General features: G+C 40.4%; 2 protein-coding genes across 3 annotated transcripts in view; one reads left to right on the forward strand and one right to left on the reverse strand.

The window, feature by feature from the left end:
• The window catches only part of LOC106566979 (copine-9-like), a 126,905-nt gene extending 114,575 nt beyond the window's left edge, over positions 1–12,330 (reverse strand). The window contains exons 1-2 of the mRNA XM_014135691.3: positions 11,970–12,330; positions 4,838–4,878 (exon numbers count right to left, since the gene is read on the reverse strand). Coding sequence (XP_013991166.1) covers positions 4,838–4,878; positions 11,970–12,049 — 121 coding nt within the window. The 5' untranslated portion in view covers positions 12,050–12,330. The remainder of the gene's footprint in view (positions 1–4,837; positions 4,879–11,969) is intronic.
• A 6,091-nt stretch (positions 12,331–18,421) lies between these two features.
• The window catches only part of LOC106566978 (LHFPL tetraspan subfamily member 4 protein), a 30,909-nt gene continuing 29,383 nt past the window's right edge, over positions 18,422–19,947 (forward strand). For both annotated transcript variants that reach the window (XM_014135688.2, XM_014135689.2), the window contains exon 1: positions 18,422–19,503. In XM_014135688.2, coding sequence (XP_013991163.1) covers positions 19,098–19,503 — 406 coding nt within the window. In that variant the 5' untranslated portion in view covers positions 18,422–19,097. The remainder of the gene's footprint in view (positions 19,504–19,947) is intronic.

Raw genomic sequence — 19,947 nt, forward strand, 5'->3', positions numbered from 1 at the left:
TTTATCGATGGCAATTTGAATGCATAGAGGTACCGTGACGAACCCAACGTGAGGCCCATTTTTTTAAGGTATCTGTGACCAACAGATGCATATCTGTATTCCAATGTGAAATCCATAGATTAGGGCCTAATTTATTTATTTCAATTTACTGATTTACTGATATGAACTGAAACTCAGTAAAATCTTAAAAATTGTTGCATGTTGCGATTATACTTTTGTTCAGTATAGTTATCCTTATTGGCTTGGTGGATGGCACATAACTGACGCAACATAACTAATGTTATTATGACAGAAGTAGCCTACTAGTAGGCCTAGCTAACGTTAGCAAACTTGAATGAAATAAATATAAAATTACACTTATACACTTACACTTGTTTACATGACTTTAATACTCTATAAATGGACTCTCAAATAATTTACTCTGGCAAGTTTGCCACAGGAGAACTGCAGAATGGAAGTCGAATCCATCACTTTCGTTCTTTGGCTGTGCCCACAGCAACATTTAAAAAATTAGGTGGATAGGAGCAAAGCAGGAAGTAAAAGCAAGAGACATGTACCCATCAATATGTGCTCTGCTTTGTTGATTCAACTCAACTATTAAACAAAATACATTCCATTGCATGAGCCACATCAGTTAATATCATTTGAATGCACATTCTACATTACATATGGAAATTATTGCATCACAATCCCAGGCAGCCATTGCGAGTGTACCCATGAGTTTACCAGTCAAATTGCCAGGTTTAGAGGTTGCAAGCACGTTCTATTCATTATATTTCTATTTGTGCTGCTGCTGCAGGGAGGGGGGCGCTGCGTAGTTCATTCCACCCCAAGAAAAGTTGTATTATTTTCATGGCAGTCATCAACCATAACAGTCGGTTACGTGGTTATATGGTAGAAATGTGCCAGCACTTAGTGTGACAATGGGTTAATTGGATATGTTCTCACCATGGAGCATCAACCCCTAGGTGAGTTAACCAGACAAATTCATGAACATCTTAGTGGAATTTATATGACACTTTGACAGCACTGTCCATGACAAAACAAAGTCCATGGCCAATAACGTCCTGTAGGTTACTCTGTATAGTTAAAATTCAAGAAACTAAAACAACTCATGAACACAAAATTATACAGCATCAAACACACGCATTTCGCTACACCCACAATAACATCTGCTAAATATGTGTATGTGACCAATAAAATTTGATTTGGCACAAACACAACATGAAGCTCTTAGACACATGGGTAATTGGACATGTACATAGACAAGGCATTAAGTTGTGAAGTAATTTAATCATGGACACACACACCACAATCTATTTACTTTTCACAGAAAAGTACAAGGATAAAGTACTTTGATGTCTGAGCCATCTTTAAATTAGATAAGGGGGAGGAAGCTTACTATATATTCAGAAAATATTCGTCCATATTCACAAAGCCTGCACACAAATACACAAAGTGAATCTAATCTAAGTGATTGGCTATGTAGATAGCACAAACTAGAAGAGGTAAAACATCCATATCACATTTCTTCATCACGGAACTTGTTGGAGATTAGGCAAATCATGCAGATGAATATAATCAAACCAAGTAACTACCTAAATCAATTAAGGACCAAACTCAGAATCCCAGACCCCCAGCTCTGAGTAATGAGTACTTTGCGGGGCTGTTGCTCAAATCAAATCAAAGTCTCCTGAGGGGGAATAGGTTTTGTCGTGCCCTCTTCACAACTGTCTGGGTGAGCTTGGACCATGTTAGTTTGTTGGTGATTTGGACACCAAGGAACTTGAAGCTCTCAACCTGCTCCACTACAGCCCCGTCGATGAGAATGGGGGCGTGCTCGGTTCTCCTTTTCCTGTAGTCCACAATCATCACCTTAGTCTTGATCACATTGAGAGAGAGGTTGTTGTCCTGGCACCACACAGTCAGGTCTCTGACCTCCTCCCTATATGCTGTCTCGTCATTGTTGGTGATCAGGCCTACCACTGTTGTGTCATCTGCAAACTTAATGATGGTGTTGGAGTCGTGCCTGGCCGTACTGTCATGAGTGCACAGGGAGTACAGGAGGGGACTAAGCACGCACCCCTGAGGGGCCCCTGTGTTAAGAATCAGCGTGGCGGATGTGTTGTTACCTACTCTTACCACCTGGGGGTGGCCTGTCAGGAAGTCAAGGATCCAGTTGCAGAGGGAGGTGTTTAGTCCCAGGGTCCTTAGCTTAGTGATGAGCTTTGAGGGCACTATGGTGTTGAACGCTGAGCTGTAGTCAATGAATGGCATTCTCACATAGGTGTTCCTTTCGTACAGGTGTGAAAGGGCAGTGTGGAGTACAATAGAGATTGCATAATCTGTGGATCTGTTGGGGCGGTGTGCAAATTGGAGTGAGTTTCTGGGATAATGGTGTTGATGTGAGCCATGACCAGCCTTTCAAAGCACTTTATGGCTACAGACGTGAGTGCTACGGGTCGGTAGCCATTTAGGCAGGTTACCTTTGTGTTCTTGGGCACAGGGACTATGATGGTCTGCTTGAAACATGTTGGTATTAGAGACTCAGACAGGGAGAGGTTGAAAATGTCAGTGAAGACACTTGCCAGTTGGTCAGTGCATGCTCGCACTATACGTCCTGATAATCCGTCTGGCCTACCCTTTAGCTCTACCCTTTAGCTCAGTGCGGATGTTGCCTGTAATCCATGGCTTCCGGTTTGGGTATGTACGTACAGTCACTGTGGGGACGACGTCATCGATGCACTTATTGATGAAGCCAGTGACTGATGTGGTGTACTCCTCAATGCCATCGTAAGAATCCCGGAACATATTCCAGTCTGTGCTAGCAAAACAGTCCTGTAGCTTAGCATCTGCTTCATCTGACCACTTCTTTATTGACCGAGTCACTGGTGCTTCCTGCTTTAATTTGTGCTTGTAAGCATGAATCAGGAGGATAGAATTATGGTCAGATTTCCCAAATGGAGGGTGAGGGAGAGCTTTGTACGCGTCTCTGTGTGTGGAGTAAAGGTGGTCTCGAGTTTTTTTCCCACTGGTTGCACATTTAACATGCTGATAGAAATGATTTTAAACAGATTTAAGTTTCCCTGCATTAAAGTCTCCGGCCACTAGGAGTGCCGCCTCTGGATGAGCATTTTCCTGTTTGCTTATGGCGGTATAGAGCTCATTGAGTGCGGTCTTAGTGCCAGCATCGGTTTGTAGTGGTATGTAGACAGCTACGAAAAATACAGATGAAAACTCTCTAGGTAGATAGTGTGGTCTACAGCTTATCATGAGATACTCTACATCAGGCGAGCAAAACCTTGACTTCCTTAGATATCGTGCACCAGCTGTTGTTTACAAATATACATAGACCACCACCCCTTGTCTTACCAGAGGCTTCTGTTCTATTTTGCCGATGCAGTGTTTAACCCGCCAGCTGTATGTTAATCATGTTGTCATTCAGCCGCGACTCAGTGAAACATAAGATATTACAGTTTTTAATGTCCCGTTGGTAGGATATACGTGCATTTAGCTCGTCCAATTTATTTTACAGCGATTGTGCGTTGGCTAGTAGTACGGATGACAAGGGCAAATTAGCTACTCATCGGCGGATCCTCACAAGGCACCCCGATCTCTTTCCGCAATATCTTTTCCGTCTCTTTCTCCTGCGAATGATGGGGATGAGGGCCTGTTCGGGTGTTTGGAGTAAATCCCTCTCGTCTGACTCATTAAAGAGACATTTTTCATCCAGTTCAAGGTGAGTAATCGCTGTTCTGATTTCCAGAAGCTCTTTTCAGTCATAAGAGATGGTAGCAGCAACAATATGTACAAAATAAGTTACAAAAAATGCGAAAGAACAAACAAAATAGCATGGTTGGTTAAGAGCCCATGAAACGGTAGCCATTCTCTCCAGCTCCATCTTTAGACGGCTGTTGCTATTGTGAAGTTTCATCAGAGCCCTGGTCTCTCTGTCTCTGTGGGACTGCAGTTGTGATAGTAGCCTTAACACGAGTCACTCTGAGCCTGGCTCTGTTTGTCCAGCTGAATCCCATTTCTCCCTGCCTTCAACTCAGAGACCCCTGAGCCCTGTCCTGACAGCTCAAAGCTTTCACCCTGGTATGACTTCAACCTGACAGACTTTTGACAAACACATAGTAGAGCTCTCCAAACAACACTATAGCAATAATAATTTGTGTGTTGTATAAAGTATTTGAAGCACGGAACAAAATATAGGCCAAGTGGAAGGTGATTTCATTCCTGTGCTCCAAAGTGACCTGTGCATTTTAGAAGTCCAGTTTGGAGAGCAATAAGACATACTCAAAACGCAGTGAAATGAGAGGCCATGAACAAATGTCTACACATGAAATAGATCTGATCAAAAACTCTTATTAAGGACTCAAACAGATAACACTGCAGCTGTGGTTGTGTGACTGAGACTAAATATTGGAGACAAGCAGAAAAGAGTGACAAACTGAGATGTAGGGAATAGATGAGGTAACCTTTGTGACTTTGGAAACCAAAATATAGGAGAAATGCTGAGTAAAACAGCTAAAACTGACTATGAACCTGTGATGTGGAATCTCTACAATTTATCCTGTGTCATCATATTCCAAATCTCAGAATCGTCCTTAGAAATTTTCACAAATGTCTGTATCCGGATAAAATAAACTGCTTTATAAAAGAAACGAATGCAGTTTAACTGCATAACGGAATGTTTATAACATCCCTGAGGTTTTTGTAAAAATGACGAAATCAACTCTCTAGAATTTACATGAGTACATTCAGGACAGATAGGACAAATGCATGGAATTTCACACATTCTGATAAACATTCACTCAAAAAGAGAGGCACATACCAGGATCAGACTTGGAAAATGTGTCCACGTCCAGAAGATCCCTATGGAAATAATATACAGGGAAAATAAAATAATAATAATTTAATCAGGCTGTTATTCTTTCCATAGAATGTATTCAATGTCACTGCAGCACCCACTTGAACATATTTCAATGTAGTCTTTGTTCAATTGTTAGTACATCATTTCTCATGGAAAACACTAGGTAGTTTTCCCTCTTCAAAACAAAATGTATTGTAAGCATCATTTCAAATGCTGTTGGCTATCATTGAAGAGCTGGAGGCAGAATTTAAGAGAGAAAACAACAGCGCTAAACAGACTGAACTGATTATCATTAACATTATTGTCATTATGTGAGATTCTACTTAGCCAGAGTCAGATGAACTCATGGATACCATTTTTATTCCTCTGATTACAGTATGAAGGAAGTTAGATGTAGTTTCCAGAGCCAATGCTAACTAGCATTAGAACAATAACTGGAAGTCTAGTTACGTAAACTAAGTTCAGAGCTATTGTTTTCTCTCTTGAATTCTGCTTCCAGTTCTTCAATGATAGCCAACAGCATCAGTAGAAAAATGGCTTAAATGCCAGAATCGCAGTATCGTTTTAACATTTTGCTTATGTTTAGTGTTTTCCTCTGTTGTAGAAATACATTTATTCTGTGAGGACAACAAATGAACAATACTTAATGTAATATTCAGCACAACTGAAAAAATGTATTGTTAAACAAAATACATAACAAATCAGCCAGTGTGCATAGGGTGACACCAGAACATTTTGGGCTATATATTTGTGTAAGACTGAAGTGACAAACATAATCATTTAGATCACACAGCATCGTAATCAGTGGGTCGAACTTCCTGATAAGGAACATGAACAACTGTTTCTACACCAATTTTGGCCCTGTGCATGAATAATAACAACCTTATTTCATATTACACATCTAAAGAAAATGTCAGTAAAATAAGGCATTTACAGGCCAAAATAGACTAACAACCCAATCTAGAGGCACACAAAGTGTATACCTCCATTACTGACAGTCCCAAGATAATAGGCACTAGTTTGGTCCATTTACAGGTACTGTATCCTGATTAAGGTCATCACCTTAGAGTAGGAGATAAGATTTTGCTGTCACCACTATAGTACAATACTTGGTCTGAGTTCAACATCATCCCCCATGTATAGGATAATATGCATGGTGCGATAAGTGTAAAATGATCAGTCACAGTAACCAACTCTTTCCTCCGCAGATGAGGACAGTCTCGTGGGACCATTTCTATATCGTCAGTATTTGAGTCACTGCCATTGGGTTCAAGGTTCATATTATATCAAATGGGAAACAACTACTCCCAATGACAGAAATGGCACAAACACTGAGTCTCTCTGAGGAGCTCTGGACCACTGAGCTGAGGTACATTTGCACCCCCCAGTTGACATGTTTTTCAGAGAAGGGAACTGTCTGTGCTTGCTGGTGTCTGTCTCTGTGCGTCTGAAGAAGGTTGTGAAGCTGAAACGTCTGTGTATGTTATCCCTGATGCTGTGAAAATATATATTTTTAAATGAAGTAAGCTTTATGTGACATATTTTTGAATGCGAACCTATTACACCTTTTTGTTCGGCTGCACTATTTTACCAGGTCAGTGAGTTGACAATCCCTTGACTCTTTTCCATTTTTTTTGTACTCATACCTCAGGTTCATTTTAGGTTGTCAGTTTGCCAGATGCACAACACATCAAGGAAATGGGTTGTTGAGAGGCAGACAAATGAAATCAATGTTGTGGCTGATTGTGTAGTCCGCTTGAGACTTGCAATGTTTTATTAGCTGTGATAAGAGAAGTTGCAGATGTGTCTCACAGAGAACCACCCAGAGTTAAAGCTTTGTAACCTCCAAGGAGGCACCATCAGCCGTTCCATTCGTTATTCAGAGGCAGGGAGGATTATTGTTTGGTGCCAGTGGTGGCTGGGTTTGTGACCATGGATTTCTGACCATCCCAGTGACTCTTTTCTTTGGACAGACAACACGAAGGCCACTCAGCCAAAAGTGTATAATCCCATCCCACTGGGGGCACCATGTCATTTTTTTTGTGGGTAATATTTGGTTAAGGCATTGATCAATGCGATTTCAACCTTTATTCAACCACTCGAAACGTCTACCAGAAGTTTGTTGAATTCCCTATGTGTTATCACTGCGCTTTCAATCATTTAAAAGCACAACAAAGATAAAATGGGAATACAATGTCAGATGTTTGTATTTATACAACAACTTCATGTGTTATCACTGTGCTTCATGTAATAGCCCAACCAAATGATCTGGATTGCAGAAAGTGCAAGTGATCCAAGCTGTTTTAAGATTCTGCACAGATTATTTAAGCAATTGTGAAGATCTCCACAGACCTGCAACCTTTGCATGGTATCCTGAACATGCCCAGCTTTCTATGATTACATAAGAAGACATTTATAGTTACAGTAGGCTAACCTCAAAATGTGGCCATGGTTACTCGTTTTAAGGTTGAATCCTGTTTCATACATTTGTAAGATATCCTTAAATGTAGGCTATTTACTGAATTACAAAAGTATTATTACGTTTTGTTTGTCTGACAACACAGCCAAATATCAACATTTAAAGGATATCTAATGCTTGGATAGTTTCATCTGAGCCACTGGCTTAATCCTATTCTTTAACTTTTATTTATGGTTTAGTTGGAGACTATAATTTGTAATATAGGCAGTTAACTGTATTTCAAAAGTGTAACTGAACTGTGTTTGGGTGTCAGCACAAACAAATATCAACATTTGAAGGAGAAGTATCTTTTGTGCCACTGACTTTGTCTAGAAATGAATAAATGATGTGATGGGTTCACATTGCCATCTCCACCAACAATCAAAGTCAAAGTATAGGACTTTAAAGTGCCTTTAAAGATTGATTTGATTTAATTTAGTCCTATTCTTTAACTTTGGTTGAGATGGGGATATGAATCCATCATATCGTTTATTAATTTGTAGTTTAACTGGAATTAAAGCCAGACTAAGTCAGTGGCACAGATGGAACTATCCAAACAGAAGTTCTCCTTCAAATATATTTGCTATGTTGACAAAAAAACACAATTCAATATCCAGTTTGTCTACAAATTAATAATTGATGTGTTGGATTCACGTCGCCATCTCAACCTAAAATCTTAGTTTAAGAATAGGACTAAACCTAATCTAATCAAGCATTATAAGCACTTTAAAAAAAAGTTTGATTTGATTTAGTCCTATTCTTTAACTTAGATTTTTGCAATGGACATGTGAATCCAACATATTAAAGATTAACTTGAAGATTAAATTTGAAATCAACCAAAGCTTGAAACCCTAGGACTATACGTATTGTCTATTTTTAGTTGAACCCTGGGTTAAATTGAAACAATAGCTGTTACAAATGCTATACAGGCCTAAATAGTCTCATTGATGATATATGAATCATAAAGTATGGTTACATTTATTTGCTCTGTTAAACCTACCCTTTGGAATTACTTCAATAGCAACAGTGAATATACATTATTTAGTTAATACAAGATTTCTAAATAATCATTTTCCTGATAGCCCATTGGTAATAGTCAGTGACAAATATAAAAGCTAAGCAGGGCTTGGCTTGGCTTGGTTATTACATTAAGTGATGAGAGAACAAATTAATAGTTGTAGATCAACTCTCCAGTAGGAGGTCCTGCCAGCCTATTGTTTTCTTTTCTGATAGTGGATATAACGTTAAAGATCTGACGTTGTTTGAAAGGTACAAATTCAACATACAGTGCATTCGGAAAATATTCAGACCCCTTGACTTTCCGCATTTTGTTACATTACAGCCTTATTCTGAAATGGATTCAATATTTTTTCCCTTTATCAATTTACACACAATACCCCAGAATGAAACAAGTTTTTAATTTTTATTTAGCAGATTTACAAAAAATAAATAACTGATATCACATTAACATAAGTATTCAGACCTTTTATTCAGTACTTTGTTGAAGCACCTTTGGCAGCGATTACAGCCTCGAGTCTTCTTGAGTATGACGCTACAAGCTTGGCACACCTGTATTTGGGGAGTTTCTCAAATTCTTTTCTGCAGATCCTCTCAAGCTCTGTCAGATTGGATGGAGAGCGTCGCTGCACAGCTATTCTCAGGTCTCTCCAGAGATGTTCGATCGGGTTCAAGTCCCGAAACCACTTCTGCGTTAGGGTCGTTGTCCTGTTGGAAGGCGAACATTCACCCCAGTCTGAGGTCCTGAGCACTCTTTTCATCAAGGATCTCTCTGTGCTTTGCTCCATTTATCTTTCCCTCAATCCTGACTAGTCTCCCATTCCCTGCCGCTGAAAAACATACCCACAGCATGATGCTGCCATCACCATGCTTCACTGTAGGGATGGTGCCAGTTTCCTCCAGACATGACACTTGGCATTCAGGCGAAAGAGTTCAATCTTGGTTTCATCAGACCAGAGAATCTTGTTTCTCATGGTCTGAGAGTCCTTTAGGGGCCTTTTGGCAAACTCCAAGCGGCCTGTCATGTGCCTTTTACTGAGGAATGGCTTCCATCTGGCCACTCTACCATAAAGGCCTGCTTGGTGGAGTGCTGCATAGATGGTTGTCCTTCTGGAAGGTTCTCCCATCTCCTTATATAGACAGGTGTGTGCCTTTCCAAATCATGTCCGATCAATTGATCAATTGAATTTACCACAGGTTGACTCCAATCAAGTTGTAGAAACATCTCAAAGATCATCAATGGAAACAGGATGAACCTGAGCTCAATTTCGAGTCTCATAGCAAAGGGTCTGAATACTTATGTAAATAAGGTTTTTCTGTTTTTTACTTTTAATACATTTGCAAAAAAAAGTCTAAAAAAATGTTGCTTCGTAATTATAGGATATTGTGTGTAGATTGATGACTTTTTATTTTATTTAATCAATTTTAGAATAAGGCTGTAACGTAACAAAATGTGGAAAAAAGGAAGGGTTCTGAATACTTTCCAAATGCACAGTCTGTTATACAAGGTTTGTCTATGTTGAACATTGGTTACAATGATGACATAATCTTGTGGTTTTCACCCTCAAAACAACAGTTTATGTTGATGACTTTTTTCAAATCCAATGTATTTTCCATGTAGTATGACATTCTATGTCACTATCAGATATGAGGAATGTAACCTGGCTAGTAGGATATGAGTAGCTACAGGTTAATGATTGTGAGCTCAGCAGTGGAGGCTAGCGGGAAGACAGGCTCACTGTAACGGCTGGAATGGAGTGGAGTCAAACATGGTTCCCATATGTTTGATGTTTTTCAATACCGTTCCATTCATTCCATTCCAGCCATTACAATGAGCCCGTCCACCTATACCTCCTCCCACCAACCTCCTCTGGAGCTCAGGGACCCTTGAACAGCTTATAGGGCCAATACAGAATACCTACCTGCTATCTCTTTTTTATTTTTGTATGTAGGCTTAGTTGAAAGTTCATGAACACACGTCACCTGTTAAAGTGTTATTAGAGGCCCTTATAAACACATTATTTTGTCATATTGCAGATCCCTTGTGAAACCTCTATAAGTGCTGTTGGTTTTGTACAGTAGCATTGTAGGTTACGGTACATACCGTAAGTTATGCTACAACAAATTGTATCTGTGGTTGATTAATCACAGTTCGCAGTGTCTCAGTGCGATTATCTGATGACCTTTCCGGGAAATAACATGCGTCTGAAACCAAACACATACTTCTATGGAAAACACTGGAATGGCTGAGACCCAGGCAGCAGAAAATGTCAATATTTTCTCCCAAAAAAACTGTTATTCCATTTGTTCCTGAGCTTTAGCGTACTGTACTGTACTGTACTGTACTGTACTGTACTGTACTGTACTGTACTGTATACAGGCCCGGCCCTCAGCATGAATGTCATCAGCAATTACTCACTTTTTTTTCCTCCAGAGAACTCGTTGGTATCCGGTTGCTAAGCAAACTTATTTTGTTTGTCTAGATGAAACCAGTCTGTCAAAATTTGCTAGCTCATGTCTAAATTCTCAAATTATATGCATACTGCAATTCCAACTCCAAAATGTACTAGCTTTGATTTTAAGCCTCAAAATACAAGAACTTGCCTAACTAACAGCTAAATGTTTGTTTTTGACTTTGTTAAAATTCAAATTCTATTCTATTTTGAGGCTCCACATGATTTCATGGAAAATATTAATGTTATTTCCAACAACCAATTAACAACTCTGCCATAAATCCTGGGGGGGGGGGGGGGGGGGGGGGGCTTAGGGCCTGCCATTGTATGAATATAAAAAGGCTTAGGGCCTGACTGTATAGATCATATTGGACCTGCCAATGTATGAATATATTTCTAAATCGATTGCTGTGTCAATTAATCAACCGATTTTACAGATTATGTACAGTGCCAGGGTTTTTTAATCACATGCACGCTCACTGGAAACTGATGGGATTAAACATTTGACCGTGAAAAGGTTGTCGAGGGGGCAACAACAGGCACATTTGATACTGAGGGCTGCATAGAGGCAGAGGAGTCTGCTTTCTATGAAGTACTATATTACGAGAAAGACATAATGTGACAAAAGTTTTCATGAAGACAATTACGTGGACAATGTGGGTATACTGTATACTCCACACATGTAATGGTTTGTTCACAGGTAGCCAAGGTCTATTGTAGACATGGTTCTACATAGGCTACACCTACACCTGCTCGATAGCCATACCACAACACTATCCAGTCTTAGTGCCTGAAAATTATGTATTAGCGCTGTTGACTACACCGGGCTGATGCACTGCGGTCAGGCACGTCTCGGCGCACCTTTGAAGGTGTATCAAGAAGGAGGTGAATGAGAATCCATGCATGAGGTGAAACAATGGTTATATCATATTTCTACTCTATGCTTGGTATTCTAAAACAATACGAACGTTGCCTAAATTAAGATCAATATTTAACTTGGTATGCACACTTATTTCATATGAATACAGAAAATGTGCTTTAAATAATTGAAATATTATATTAGCACACATAAGTGTCTCATCTGCATACTTTCAATACAATATGTTTCACTTATAGAAGATCTAATCATGCCATTTAACATTTTATCATACATTCATGACCTTACCTGCATGACACGGTTACTTCAATTTTAGTTGCAGGAACGATGTTGTTCAGCGGATCGAACTCCCCTATTGATGCCATCATCTCTTTAAATGTGCACGTTTCAAGATCTTTTGGTGAAATATCTCAAGTATATTCTCGACCATTAAAAACTTAAATCAAACCACATGTTAGTTGTAGAGCCATATCCGTCTTCATTGAGTTTTGGAAAGAAGCGAGTCCTAGAGTAAAATACATTGCATTGGAGAGGAAAGCAATTAATCCTTCACAGTGTAGCCTACAGGAGAACTGAAGCGCGAGCGTCTCAGTACAGAGGGATTCCCTTCCCACCAACTTCTATTTTTCCAGTGCTTTCGACAGGTGGTGATAGAAGCACGGGATACACTTCTGTAGAAGGATTTTTGGGGGGCAAAGATTATACTATTTGTTTCTTTCTCTGATACTATTTCAACCTTCAACCCATTTGTTTGTTTTATCTATTTTTATTTTATTTTATATTATTATTGGCTTGCTTGACACAAATATACAGGATACATACATTGCATCCTGCAATTATGCAACAAATCAAAGCATATTTAAATGTACACCTTATTTGTACAAATGTACAAACAAACAAAAATAAGTCTATATCTGAAACCCATTCGTTCATTTGAGAACTTATTCTTGAGTATCTTGAATTGTTTATAATTTCCCTCCTCTAAGACAGGCCACCTAGTAATGCAGACCTTGTGCTTTGTTTATTGAAATATTTGTATTTGATTTCATGGATTGTTGTTTCTCTTCCAATCACCTCTTTTTAAAATATATATATATTTTATTTAAGCTTTATTTAACTAGGTAAGTCAGTTAAGAACAAATTTTTATTTACAATGACAGCCTACCCCGGCCAAACCCTAACAACGCTGGGCCAATTGTGCACCACACTATGGGAATCCCAATCATGGCCGGTTGTGATATAGCCCAGGATCGAACCAGGGTCTGTAGTGACCGCTCTTGCACTAAGATGCAGTGCCTTAGACCGCTGCGCCACTCGGGAGCCATTTTGTAGGCCTACCTGTACTTTTCACAGAATGCAGTACTGTTGAGGCCGATCGGTCACAAAAAACTTTATCTGTGATTGATCAAGCTAAAGAATACTGAAATGTAGGTACGTTTATGGCTAAGATTTAATTAAGAAAATTAAAATAAACTAAATTCAGGTGCAAAGTCTCACAGGCAGCCTAGTCTCAGAGGTAATCAAAGTTATGGATCACAGAGGCATTTACTATAATCACATTTACGTATTTTCTGCTCACACCAAAGCCTTTCATAAACAAATAGAAACATTGCTCAGTAAGACAGGTTTCATTGAATCCAGCAACGTCTCCCTGTAGGTTGTTTTTATAATCTGGTAAGAAAGCCACCCTACGTGACTTGGTTTGCATTAGTAAGGGGTGCGTAACTGGTGGCAGAGAAGTCAGACGCAGGAGAGCAGAACTGGGTAATAACCGGAGCAGTTTAATATACAAAACCACCGGCATCCAGAATAACAACGTATGGGTACAAAACCCGTCGCGCACCAGACAACAATGTGCACAAGCACTTACAACAAACAATTCCGCACAAAGACATGGGGGGAACAGAGGGTTAAATACACAACACGTAATGAGGGAATGAAAACCAGGTGTGTGGGAAAACAAGACAAAACAAATGGAAAATGGATCGGCGATGGCTAGAAGACCGGTGACGTCGACCACCGCCCGAACAAGGACTGGAACCGACTTCAGCAGAAGTCGTGACAATGATACATCAACTGATGCAAGGAGGGGATGGAACTTGAGTTGAGCGAGGATGGCTGGTAGAGAGAAGGCTCAGTTGTGTGTGTTTTGGTTCTTATCACACCGTTTGCTCCAAGGGAACCCAGAGGGAAGGGTTTGGGAATGAAGATAAATGTTTCCAGAAGCACTGTATGAGGGGAAGAAAATTAATCACATCCATCATTAGAGGAAATACATTTCCCTTTATGAGTTATTTATTTTCCAAGTAAAAGAGTTCCAACAAGGTACACAACTACAATTTAGTTTCACTTAATCATTTACAGAGAGAGGTATGGAGCAGGATTGTTGAGATGAATCACTTGCCTTTCACTGCTACAAACAATCAGACATAAATAATCAATTAGACCTTACTAAAATAGAAACAGCCAGAGAAATGAGAGTGAAGCTAAACCTCTGAAACACCCGGACCATTTAATGACTTACACACACAAGAGGACCAATTGTTGTATTGATCCATTAAGCGTAATAGACTCCCTCATCCTTAGTCCACTTCAGCTCTAACTGACAGTGAATGTGATGGTATCTTTGCTCCAGTCGCCGACTAGAACAAATGAAGACGGATAAATGTTATTTATACCTGCTGGCTATGTGTATTGTTCTGGAGGCACACTCAATTTGGCAGCTGATCAGGCAGAAATTGAAATTCTTCATGCAGGAAAAATTAATTGAGAGAGAGAGCGAGAGCAAGAGAGGGAGAGAAGGGTAGTAACAGAGGAAGAGGGTATAATTATCTGCCCATTTTCCACTCCTCTCTTTTTGGGGAGCCTCTATATCTTCTTGGTGAAAGAATGATAAACTCTGCTTTGGCCTCACTGGCTGCATCCATCTGCTGGAATATTTAATTGCCCTCAGGGTGAATTCCTGTTTAGTTTTCCTGTCACAGACCAGGGGCTAGCCAGGGAAGAGAAAATGCATGGGCTGGAAGTTATAGTCATTACACCTGCAAACAAAGGACTTGCAGTGTCTTTATACCCTTGAGATGCCAATGCACCAGCTAGTTCCTAACCCTGATAGAGGAGGTAAACAATGTTCCAAAGAAGCCTAATTCCCTATCGAGACAGCATGGGAGAAAGACTATCCCTGGTCCTTATTGTCCTCATCGTCCTGTGCACTCGTACAATGCAACCACACAAGTCTTGCTGAGGTCAAATGATAGCATACTGGCAACATGAGCAGTTGTCAGCTCAGAGGATAGCCTGGAGCACATTACAGTTACTAGTCATCACATTATATCACAAAACTGTGCCCAAACAATAACCCACAGATGTTTTAGGGCTTTAATACAGCTTCATTTCTAGTACCGTTTAGGTCAGTTTGGATGCTCAAAATAAGGCACTCCACTACAATCTCCACAGGGTAGATAATGAAGCACACACACAGACACACAGACACACACACAAAACAAGATAAAGTGCAATCAGGCATGAAGAGTATAATGAGCAGGACTAAGTTAGGAGAGTGGAGCTTGTGAATCAGAGTTAATGAAGTAATGTACAAACACAAAGTTCTATTGGCTGCACTGGCTGCACTAGGTTCTGTTGGGTGCTTTCCTGACTTTAACTTATTTATTCATCAGATTGAAAATGCTGATCAGGTCCCATCAAGTGCCACAGGCACTGCCACACAGAAGCTAGATGCAAATGTCCACTCAAGTCCTCTAAGCACGGTCTCAAGATGCCTTTGTTTCCCCCAATACATCACTGACAACAAGTTTGTACTATGATCCATTTCTAGAATGATCTGCTGCTGTCAAGGGTGTGTACTGGTGGCAGAGAAGTCAGACGCAGGAGAGCAAAACTGTGTTTCCAACGGCTAAGTTTAATTATCAAAACCCACCGGATACAGAACAATAAAATACCTGGGTACATAACTCGATGCACACCAGAACATAACGTGCACAAGCACTGACAACAAACAATTACGGACAAGGACATGTGGGGGGGGGGGGGGGGGGGGGGACAGAGGGTTAAATACACAACATGTAATTGATGGAATTGGAACCAGGTGTGATGGAAGACAAGACAAAACCAATGGAAAATGAAAAGTGGATCGGCGATGGCTAGAAGGTCAACCGCCGACCGTCAACCGCCGACCGAAAAGGAGAGGGACCGACTTCGGCGGAAGTCGTGACAGATGCAATTCACAGCATGATACTGAAATGGACTCTGAAACCTTTGACGGTATATATATATATATATATATATATATATATATATATATATATATATATATATATATATATATATATATCTACAATCAATTACCTTTTTTACATTGGTGTTCCATACCATACAAGTAATCTGATAAGCAGTGCACATCTCTGGGGAGGAATTCAGACAGCCCAAGTGTCTAGATGATCTCAGATCTACTGTGGGTTGTTTCTGAAATCAGCCACCAGTTCTAGGGCACATAAGAGTTGGAGGGGACTGCATGGGAATAAGGCAACAAGACAACGTGTCTGATAGTGGGCCTACCTCTGTCACTTCAGATTCAGCATCACCAACATCACTATCCCCTCAGACAGCATCTGGACTGGCATAGTCAAACACATGGATAACAATGACTCACCATGCCATCTGTTGTCCGAACTACAGAAACTTGACTGTGATTTTGAGGAAAGTGTGCAATGTATGATACATTATTAAGGATGGCAACAAACGCTGCCTGAATGCTGCCTTAGAGGAAGCAATATTCTGATGGCTGGCTTCTTGGAAGTAATAATGTTTCAGAGCTTAAGGTCAGAAGTGGTATGAGGAAAGAGTCTACAGCTCCATCAAACAGATCCATTTGTACAGCAAAAAAAAAATGGAGATTGGACATTATCTAACGGTTCAATACTTCTGTCATGCATAAAGACAACATGTCCTTGCTTTTGTTGTGCTAACTTTTTCTTCCATCAAGCAGTTCAGTCTGAGTCGTGAACAATCAAAGAAAAGATACCAGACAAATTGCAGACTCTGATCACAGCCTTGTTCTTGTTGTCTGGATTAAACCAATTGTTACCAGACATTTACTGAAATAGAAGTTATGAAATACTGCCCCCTGGTTTTATAAAACACAAGCTTCTCTTTTTTGTATCTCTGTGGCAGAATATTCTTGCAATTCGTTTTGTATCCAACAGATGGCAGCGTATGTCAAGACTAGTGTGAATTCACACTGAGGGAACTTGTTTCAGATGTAGCTAGCTCGAGAACATTTTTTTTTTAGAATGAGACCCCAGAGTAGCCACAGACAAACGTAAAGACACACACAAATATAGTTCACAGATAACTCAAGGATAAACATGTACATACATACTAACACTGACACTCAAGACAAAAACCTGAGCACAGCACACACAAATGTACCAAAAACATATATATACAGACAATATCTCATATTAGATGCTGTTAAATGTTGTATGGTGCATAGTGGCACAGAAACACAAGTGGGTGTTGCAGTTGGATCTCTCTCTGTTCTGCACAAAAGTAGTAACAACCTCTGTGAAGGATGAAGGCATCCCACCACTCTATGTGTCCTGTCCTTAAATCAACTGCTGTGCTGCAGGCCTCTCTCACACTGGCTAGCAAAACTCCCCTGTTATTCCCCGGGGGGGGGGGGGGGGGGGGGTGTGTGTGTGTGTGTGTGTGTGTGTGTGTGTGTGTGTGTGTGTGTGTGTGTGTGTGTGTGTGTGTGTGTGTGTGTGTGTGTGTGTGTGTGTGTGTGTGTGTGTGTGTGTGTGTGTGTGTGTGTGTGTGTGGTGCAGTGGAACTCCATTGGCTATGTCCTGTTTGTTTGTTAATAAACCGTGTGTGTGCTGTCTCAGAAGGGGCAGCCTCTGACCAATTCTTGTGGGGTGGCAAGTAGCCTAGTGGTTAGAGCATTGGACTAGTAACTGTAAGGTTGAAAGATCAAATCCCCGAGCTGACAAGGTAAAAATCTATTGTTCTGCCTCTGAACAAGGCAGTTAACTCACTGTTCCTAGGCTGTCATTGAAAATAAGAATTTGTTCTTAACTGACTTGCCTAGTTAAATTAAAAAAACATTCTAGGCTTTTCCAAACACAGAGATTCAAATTATTGTGTGATGGATATGTATAAGTGAGTGCGTTTTTTTTTTGCCTTGTCCTTGTTGTTGTATCTCTTAATATGGGTGAAAATTGTGAAACTCCAATAAAAATACTGTTACAAAAAAAAAAAAAAATTATTGTGTGATTATCTTATTAACCCCTGTGTGTAGGCCTACTGAGGCATGATCTCTTGACCTAGATATTCATGAAAATGTTAGTGCCAGGTTAATTTTCGTTAGCGAGTAATAGATTAGCGAGAAAACAACTATTCAATCACCAACGAGATTAAAACAACATTCAATTCAATCAATTCCCATATTACTTGCTGATGGACAGTTGATATGGACCAGTTGATAGGGTCATCTTTAGTGGGATCATCTTTAGAAAATAAACATTCTGTCTTCTGTGGGTAGGCCTATGTCTAATCAAAATGGTTAACCTAAATCTGCATACAAACAATCGTTATAATTGTAGTAAAATAATAAGGAGGGGAGAATACCATTTTTCATGCAAATCTCTGTTGGTTATTGTGCGGTACGTGAACGCGCCGCAATCAACAGTGCTCAGCGTCTTCTGAGAGCGCGCGAGAGATCCACGGAGAGACAGGACGACGAGGGGAGAGGCAGGAAGAGGGCGCGAGACAAATAGGGAAAATCCCAATAATGGAGTGGCGGCGGAGGAGGTCGGTTTCGCGAGCTCGGACTGGTCATAGTTGACGTTTTCATTTTCTCAAAATTGGATGTAAATTCTATAATTAGGGACTGTGCGCCGATATCTCCAGCTCAAAGAAGCCCTCCACGGATGCCTCAGATGCTACACGTAAACGGGGGATCCACCACTGGCACTAGGCAAAAGCTTATCATTTCTGGTGGGCTTGGATGAGGATACTAAAGGACATATTTTTAAGATAGCATTGGTTGAGGATATTGCAAACACGTTTTACTGTGAAATATCCTATTTCGGACTCCACTTCTCTTTTCTAAGGAACGATACATTATGAATTACCTTTATGATACATACATGTATCTATTCAACAATGTGTAGGCTTGTAGGTTCGCAGGTTGAATCTACAATGATATGGTAGCCAAAAATAAATAAATAAAGGCTAGTCAATAAGAATAATAAATCAACGTATTTTAATAATGGATTTATTCTGAATAGCTACACTGCTACCACATTTACAATCACAGCTTTCACAAACGGAGACGCGCAAAGACTGAGTGAGTCATTAAAATAACGAAAAGAAAGCTACAGTATAGTGGAAAACATGTTGCCTTCACAAGAAGCCGCCAAGATTTACCATGATAACTACATGCGGAACTCCCGCGCCATCGGGGTACTCTGGGCGATATTCACCATATGCTTTGCCATCATCAACGTGGTGGTCTTCATTCAGCCCTACTGGATCGGGGACAGTGTGAGCACGCCGCAGGTGGGTTACTTCGGCTTGTTCCACCAGTGCGTTGGAAGAGGACCGCCCAACCGAGAGCTCACCTGCACGGGTAGCTTCGCCGAGTTCAGCTCCATCCCCTCCGGCGCCTTCAAAGCGGCGTCGGTCTTCGTGTTTCTGTCCATGGTGCTGATTCTGGGCTGCATCGCCTGCATGGCGCTCTTCTTCTTCTGCAACACCGCTACCGTCTACAAGACTTGTGCCTGGATGCAGCTCCTATGTGGTACGTAAAACCATTGGAAACTCAGTTACACAATATTGTTTCCGTACATTAATATATTGGGGAATTTGATTTTCACTGGTATGTCACAGGCGACTGAAAACACATGGATCTGCTGGTTACAAGTTACATGCAAACAACCTTGTCAAAAAAATTGCAACATGCTGCTTGTGCTGTTGCTATTGCTAAGGATGATGGGTTATATCTACAGGCAGATTAGATTCACCTCGCTACAAAATCATTTTCACTCCACATTCCTACACAGATTCCAAACTCTCCGGGCTTACTGGGAGTGGAAGTTGGATGACTTCATGTAATTTTCCATTGTCACTCAGTCATGAGTCATGGAACTGTGGAAGGAAGACACATATCCTATAGGCTGCCACACTGACCCACATTGAGCTCTAGCGATTGCAGATGAAGCATTCATTTGCTCAACAAATCAGT

The sequence above is a fragment of the Salmo salar genome, chromosome 13 (genome assembly GCF_965601325.2).
Source record: "Salmo salar chromosome 13, fSalSal1, whole genome shotgun sequence".
Taxonomy (NCBI): Eukaryota; Metazoa; Chordata; class Actinopteri; order Salmoniformes; family Salmonidae; genus Salmo; species Salmo salar.